Source organism: Theropithecus gelada, chromosome 16, assembly GCF_003255815.1.
Source record: "Theropithecus gelada isolate Dixy chromosome 16, Tgel_1.0, whole genome shotgun sequence".
NCBI classification, from domain to species: domain Eukaryota; kingdom Metazoa; phylum Chordata; class Mammalia; order Primates; family Cercopithecidae; genus Theropithecus; species Theropithecus gelada.
The window spans coordinates 28,839,097-28,847,326 of record NC_037684.1 but is presented as its reverse complement, the minus strand read 5'-3'; the positions used below and the strand labels follow the sequence as shown (position 1 = coordinate 28,847,326).

The 8,230-nt window shown below is 41.0% G+C and overlaps 1 protein-coding gene across 2 annotated transcripts; it reads left to right on the top strand.

Moving 5' to 3' along the window:
• Positions 1-210: 210 nt before the first annotated feature.
• KRT27 (keratin 27) lies at positions 211-5,540 on the top strand. 2 transcript variants are annotated; one of them, XM_025362840.1, is made up of 8 exons: positions 211-687; positions 1,408-1,490; positions 1,882-2,038; positions 2,476-2,637; positions 2,721-2,846; positions 4,611-4,828; positions 5,047-5,096; positions 5,210-5,540. In XM_025362840.1, exons 1-8 carry the CDS (start codon positions 244-246, stop codon positions 5,347-5,349), a joined length of 1,380 nt encoding a protein of 459 aa, XP_025218625.1. In that variant the 5' UTR covers positions 211-243; the 3' UTR covers positions 5,350-5,540. The 2 variants fall into 2 exon arrangements, with proteins under 2 accessions (XP_025218625.1, XP_025218624.1); XM_025362839.1 differs by having other exon boundaries at positions 214-687; positions 4,611-4,840.
• Positions 5,541-8,230: the final 2,690 nt, after the last annotated feature.

The following is an 8,230-nucleotide window of genomic DNA, read 5'->3' as shown; positions in this document are numbered from 1 at the left end:
TAACAAATAACTCCACGATAACTATCCACCTACAGAAATGGACACAGTACGGTAAAGCCATTCATTAAAAAAATCACCCCATTATGGATAATTCACAATGAGCTGGCAAACACCACTTGGCTATGAGCAAAGCTCATCAAGAAACACCCTAATAATGTGTATATAAAGGCCAACCAAGCTGTTTGAGTAGCACATTCACCATCAGAGCAACACCGCAGAAACAAACGCTCCAGCCTGGACACCATGTCTGTGCGCTTTTCTTCTACCTCGAGGAGACTTGGCTCTTGCGGGGGCGCTGGCTCTGTGAGGCTCTCTAGTGGAGGAGCAGGCTTTGGGGCCGGAAACACATGCAGTGTGCCAGGCATTGGAAGTGGCTTCTCTTGTGCTTTTGGGGGCAGCTCATCTGCAGGAGGCTATGGCGGAGGTCTGGGCGGGGGAAGTGCTTCCTGTGCTGCCTTCACAGGGAATGAGCATGGCCTCCTCTCTGGCAATGAGAAGGTGACCATGCAGAACCTCAACGACCGCTTGGCCTCCTACCTGGAGAATGTTCGAGCCTTAGAGGAGGCCAACGCCGACTTGGAGCAGAAGATCAAGGGGTGGTATGAGAAATTTGGACCGGGTTCTTGCCGTGGTCTTGATCATGATTACAGCAGATACTTCCCAATTATTGACGAACTTAAGAACCAGGTAAGAAACGCCATGGCGTGAGTGTTAGCACTCCGGAGAGTGTTCAGCCACTCACAGATGCACAAACGTATAAGCTATCACAATAACGGGGCTTTGCCCTCAGCTTCTAAATTTTAGGACTTCATTTTCAATATTAAAAATAATTTCTAGTAAATTCTAATATTTGAACATGGCACATCCATCATGTGGTATTAGGTATGTGTGTAGTGTGTATGCTTTTGGTAATATTAAAATATCAAAAGCTGCCCAGTGTCTCCAGCTATATATTTATAGGCTTTCCCACAGAAAGAGCTTTTTTTAATGCTTGGGATGGGGAATAAAAGAGACCACACCTGGCCAGGCACAGTGGTCATGCCTGGCCAACATGGTGAAACCCTGTTTCTACTAAAACGACAAAAATTAGCCCAGTGTGGTGGCATGTGCCTGTAATCCCAGCTATCTGGGAGGCTGAGGCAGGAGAATCACTTGAATCCGGGAGGTGGAGGTTGCAGTGAGCCGAGATTGCGCCACTGCAGTCCAGCCTGGGCAATAAAGCAAGACTCGGTCTCAAAAGAGAGTGAGAGAGACCATACTTAAACTACCCATCTTCAAAAGAATCATCTGATTATTAGAGACAGATGCCAAAAATATCACTGTAATTTCATAGGTAATTTCATTTCAAGGAACTTTGAAATGCGTCTTAAATATTTCCTCAATCTTAACTAACTTTTCTTTTGTCAGATAATTTCTGCAACTACCAGTAATGCCCATGTTGTCCTGCAAAATGATAATGCAAGACTAACAGCTGATGACTTCAGACTAAAGTAAGTAGAGCTGAAGATAAATAGGAAAAAAAAGTTGTCTGAGCATTTTTTCTCCTTTATTCTTCTAAGTTATTTGAGGTTGGCTCAAGTCTTTGTTCTTGTTTATTCGTGTATTTGTCTTAAACAAAATGCATATTAGAATGAGTAACTAGCTGAGCAACATATTTTACCTGGGAAATTTGAGGACTAACAAAAATGAATGTCAAAGTCATATGAGAAAGAATTTTGGCTCTTCCCATTCTCTTGCTTCAATGAAATGTATTTGTGGCGTGATAGGTGACCTCACTGAAGTTTTAAGTATTATCTTAGTAGTTTTAGCTCAAAGCTTAGTCTGAGTTGTGATGTGCCATGTCTAACGACTAATCATGAAACTTTCAAATACTTTTCTGAGGTTTGAAAATGAGCTGGCACTTCACCAGAGCGTTGAGGCGGATATCAACGGTTTGCGCAGAGTCCTGGATGAGCTGACCTTGTGCAGAACGGACCTGGAGATCCAGCTGGAAACTCTCAGTGAGGAGCTCGCTTACCTCAAGAAGAATCATGAGGAGGTAGAAGCTCCACCCGGCTGGCTCTCACAATCTCCTCCCTCCCAAATTTTAAAATTAATTTCAGATGATAAATAGAATATATTAAATTAACGTTCAAGAAGGAACCTGTCAGTTTCTCCATAAGGCTTAGATTGTTTAAGATGCTTCTGTTCATCCTCTCAAAAGAAACAAACCTCCCAAAAAGTTTCTAACCTTATAAATCTTGTCCATCTGGCTCCTTTAAAAATATTCAGGCCGGACGCAGTGGCTCACGCCTATAATCCCAACACTGTAGGAGACCCAGACTGGAGGAGCGCTTGAGGCCAGGAGTTCGAGGCTGCAGTGAGCCATAATCGCACCACTGCATTCCAGCCTAGGCATCAGAGCGAGACCCTAACTCAAAAAATAAAATAAATAAAATATTCAGATCCTAATTCCGTTAAACAAATATCTTTCAGGAAATGAAAGCTCTGCAGTGCGCGGCTGGAGGCAACGTGAACGTGGAGATGAACGCGGCCCCTGGGGTAGACCTCACGGTTCTGCTGAACAACATGCGAGCTGAGTACGAAGCCCTTGCCGAGCAGAACCGCAGGGACGCGGAGGCCTGGTTCAACGAGAAGGTAAAACCATGCTTGGGTGCGCTCCGTGGGCGCCGGGCGCAGAAGCAGCCAGCAGCACCCTAACGCGGCCCCTGCCGTTCCAGAGCGCCTCGCTGCAGCAGCAGATCTCTGACGACGCTGGCGCCACCACCTCAGCCCGGAATGAGCTTACCGAAATGAAACGCACTCTTCAAACCCTTGAGATTGAACTTCAGTCCCTCTTAGCAACGGTAAGCGAAAAGTTACAAAACACATTTGCTTTAGAAATTGAGAAAAAAATAATCGAAGGTAATTTTCTTCCAACATAATTACATATTTTAGTTTTTAGCCATTAATTACAGTGCTTGACATAAGACACATTTGCATTTTGCATATGACAATCCTCTTTGCCTACAAAGTATAGCTGGATGCTAATAATTATGAAATATTAGAAATTAGCAAATACAATCAAGATACTGGAAAAAGAAAATAGTTTTGACTTTGAATCTATCCTAAGTCAAAATATCAAAAAACTCTCATATGTGGAAGCCAAAAAGGTTGATCTCATAGAATTAGAGAGTGGGATAATCCTTACTGGCGCCTGGGAAGGGGATGGGGGGATAGGAAGAGGTTGGTTAAAGGATACAAAATTACAGCAGAATAGGAAGAATCAGTTCAAGTGTTCTATAGTACTGAGGATGACTATAGTTAAGAATAACTTATAATTTCAAATAGTTCAAAGAGAGGATTTTGAATGTTCCCAACACACAAAAAAAGATAAATGTTTGGGACCTTGGATATGCTAATTGCCCTGATTCTATCACTACACAATGTGTGTTTTGAAATATAATTATGGAACCCCGTAAATACGTACAATTCTTATGTGTCCATTTAAAAAGAAAAAGAAGAAAAAATCCTACTGCTTAAAGAGAGTAAAAATACATTTGCGCCACTCCCAACTTCATCTAGCATTCCTTCTGACCACTCAATCAAGAGCACTTACAAGTTCCTTTTAAGTGGCATAAACAGAGGCAAAGTAGAGGCATGAAGACTGACTATAAAACTAAACATGTGTAATGATAATCATAACTGCTTTCATTAAGCGTTTGCCCAGCACTTCCACCCACATGTGAGTCCACAACAACCCCGGGGCACAGGGCAGGGCAGACGTTATAACTCATGTCATTATTTCCAAAAGAGGACTCTGAGATTCGACGAAGTTAAGCAATTCCCACAGTCCCACAGTTGGGTAACGAAGGCATCCAGAAGTTCTCTCCTAATTTTCTAACTCCCAAGTCGATACTTTTCCCACTATGGCTAGTAAACCACCAGAGTTTATCCACAGATGAAGCTATGAATGTACATAAAATCAAGGCTTTATATAAAAAATACTTGCAGGTGAAAGGATAAGACACGCTCATCTTCATTCCATGTAAAATTGCAGTGAGTGTTCCCTCTGAGTATCTCTATAAACCCATTCAGATTCACAAGCCAATGAACTGAACGACTCTATTTAAAGCCTAAGAAGGTAATTCTTTTCTGTGGTTTATTCTACTCATGGAACATTTATGCAGTTCACTGCAGGATGACTTTTTAATAGAAAGCTACAGTCCTCATGAGCCAAGACTGTCACATGGCTAGAAATGAGTAGCAAAGTGTAGGCGGACTTCCAGTTGTGTGGAAAGTGGCAAATTGTGCCAAACTCTACAAGCACAGGCTACATTGGTGCAGGGGAGGGATCTTTTCGTCTGTGCCCTATGAAGAGAAAATTTCATCTTTTTTTAGCACACCTGGGCATCTGAGGGACATTCAGCACCAGCTGTGTCATTCTCAAATCAAAAAGTAATATGACATTTAATAAAGGCAATAATTAATATTGAACAAATAGAATCTTTTGGGTAAATGTAATTATTTGCGTGATGTAAGGATAATTATCTTAATTATCTCTTAAATGCTTTGACTTATTCTAAAACACTGTGACCTTTTCTATTAAACCATGTCTTACCAAACTACAGAAACGCTCCCTGGAGGGCTCCTTGACGGAGACCGAGAGCAACTACTGTGCGCAGCTGGCGCAGATCCAGGCTCAGATCGGGGCCCTGGAGGAGCAGCTGCACCAGGTCAGAACCGAGACTGAGGGCCAGAAGCTGGAGTATGAGCAGCTCCTCGACGTCAAGGTCCACCTGGAAAAAGAAATTGAGACCTACTGCCGCCTGATAGATGGAGAAGACGGGTCAGTATTGCTGTCATTGAGATAACAATTCATTTCTAAGGTTACTAAAGATTATTTGAAATCAATTACAAAATAGCTAATGATCTAGATCACATGGAGATAACACTCTTTTAGTGTTATTTCAGAATGCAGTGAATTCCCACCTTAAATCATTATTTTTCAGTTTCCTCAGTTAAACAGAATGAAATGATTAATATAAGTGCTCTATACTTTTACAGCTCCTGTTCTAAATCAAAAGGCTATGGAGGCCCAGGAAATCAGACAAAAGGTAAACAAAAGCTGCGTTAGGTATTCAGTGTTTATTTGTATGTGTTTCAAATGATGAGTTATTTCCTATTTATGTATTTGATAAATTCTAACAGTTTATATGTGGCATTTTAGATTCATCTAAAACCACCATTGTCAAAACAGTTGTTGAAGAAATAGATCCTCGTGGCAAAGTTCTCTCATCCAGAGTTCACACCGTGGAAGAGAAAGCCACCAAAGTCAACAACAAGAATGAACAGAGGGTGCCTTCCTGAACTCCCGCCTCTGAGAAACAATGGCCCCCAAATTAAAATACCAAAATGAAACTCATTTCCTAAATAAGGGTCCCCTTATTTTTCTGCTTTTCTTCCAATGAATTAAGACAAGTTATTTTTAGAATAGTACCATTTCTTTGGCTTTTTCTCGATGGTGGTGTTTCAATAAAAGTTCTTCCTGTTGCAAGTCATCTTCCCTGGTTCTGGCCAATCTCTGCATTTTAGATATACCTTCCAATGGGTGCTGAATTTTGTCTTTAATTTCTTCTGTTTAATTCAATGGTCTTCACAAGTTGGAAGTAAGTTTAACATGAAAACTAGTTGGAGTCTTTTTCACTTCTCTGTAAAATTTTGTCTCCCTTGTCTCAGTACGAAAAGTACTTACTGAGCACACACTATATGCCAGATAACGAGGATAAAACAGTTAATAAGATCCAGTCCCTGAGGTCAATATGCTCATAGACATAGAAATAAGAAACCGAAGAATCAGAAACAACCTTAAACATAAAGGAAAGGCTATAAGTGGTGATATTTGAAGGTAGAAGGGGAAAAAGAGAGCCGTGAGGATAAGGGTAAGAGGAGAATTCCAGCGGGTATCTAATTCATAATCTTGATCACTCCACCATACGGGTAGGAATTCACAAGTTCTCTACTTCATTTTTGCCATCCAAGACTGCAGAGCCATGTGGCTCTCAAGTCAAATGTAAGTTTTAGTGCAATAATTTCAGCACCTACCATTAATGAACCTATTTCAAGGCTGGGAGTGGGAGGAGGTTAAACTCAGCAGAAAACCCTCCAGAGGTTTATTTGTGGGTGAGAGATTTGGCTCCCCCTCACCAATCCCATAACAAAAACAGCCCGTTTTTCTCTGGAACCAGTATCCTGTTACTGAACTCTGTAGAATTGGTTCAGTCCAGCTGAAACACAGTCACTTTCGAGCCGTCTTTCCTCCTCTCTTTCCCACATGCATGTAGTAATACCTAGGTGAATGTAAGGCAGATACCCTCTCACTTAACTTTTTAATTAACCAGTCCTCGCATCATATACACTCATATCAAAATTAGGAAAAGGAAACATCCTACCACATAAGAGTTGAAAACTTACATTCACACAAAAACCTGTGCACAGATGTTTAGAGCAGCTTTATTCATAATGGCAAAACTTGGAAGCAACTAAGATGTCCTTGAGTAGGCGAATGGATAAATACACTGTGGTACAACTAGACAATAGAATGTTATTCAGTGCTAAAAAGCGATGAGCTATCAAGCCATGAAAAGACACAGAGGAAACTTAAATGTATATTACTAAGTGAGAGAAGCCACTCTGAAAAGGCTGCATACTGTATGACCCCAACTATATGACATTCTGTACAAGGCGAAACTATGGAGATAGTAAAACGATCAGTGGCTGCCAGAAATGGAAGGAGAGGGATGCAGAGGCAGAACACAGAGGATTTTTAAGGCTGTGAAAATACTCTGGATAATACCATAAGAATGGATACATGTCATTATACATTTTCCAAACCCGTAGAATGTACAACACTTAAGAGTAAACCGTAATACTAAAAAGTCTTTAATTAATTAATTTTTTTTTTTTTAGTTAGTCTCACTCTGTTGTCCAGGCTGGAGTGCAGTGGCGCCATCTTGGCTCACTGCAAGCTCCGCCTTCCGGTTCACGCCATTCTGCTGCCTCAGCTTCCCGAGTAGCTGGGATTACAGGCGTCCACCACCAGGCCCAGCTAATTCTTTTGTATTTTCAGTAGAGACGGGGTTTCACTGTGTTAGCCAGGATGGTCTCGATCCCCTGACCTCGTGATCCGCCTGCCTCGGCCTCCCAAAGTGCTGGGATTACAGGCGTCAGCCACCGAATACTTAGCTCAGATTTCACAGTATTTGAGACGCCTGACCACCAACTCACCATAATTCAGGGAATAAATTCTTTCTGCTAAAACCAGGCCGATATTCAAGACCTTCAAATATGACTTCCAGGAAAGAGTCAATAATGATTGATAACCAGCACTTACTAGGTGCTAGACTCTGTTCTAAGCATCATTTATTCCTCACGACAACCCTATGAGGTAGGTACTGTTATCGTCCTCGTTTTACAGATAAGGAAACTGAGGCAGAGACTGGTTGAGTAATTTGCCTAAGATCACACAGCTAATAACAGGAAGTGCTGAAATGTGTAAACCACACAGAATGGCTCAGAGTCTGGTGCTCACCACGACATAATACCATGCTAGTGAGAACCTTATGACTCCACTTCCCTTTTAGCAAGAGAAGGGATAAAGAAACTACGTGCATGCTCACTCCAGTCGGTCTGACATTAGCAGAGACATCAGTATCTCCTTCTTTCCAAACCAAACGAGGGAAGCCATTTTGTGGAAGGACTTAGTATACCAGAATCTGATTCTCAGAAAACAAAAACAAAAACAAAACAAAACAAAACCAAAAACTAGGAATCTAGTGACAAAACAAACCTCATTCAAGTTCAAGAAAAAGGGTTATCTAACAGAAATATGGAATGTGAATTTTAAACAACAGCGTACTTTAAACAATAAATCTATTGGGGGAAAATTAGCATACGATCATCAGAATAAGATAATGTAATGAAAAACTTTATCCTGAAATAAGGAGACAGCAACACTGCATAAAGCTTAATTCGATTCATTTTGAATACCTAAAATACGTATGCACATCATGTAATGTTCTACTACCTAGTAGATTATTAAGAAATGATCAATTATATACATCCAAATACCACTTTTTTGCCATGAATAAAATAATCCATCTCGGGGAAAAAATGTATAGACTGAAGTGGTCCAGAGAATTTGTTAAATCTATTCTCCACTTCCAGAAAGAACTAGAGCATACCTACATTT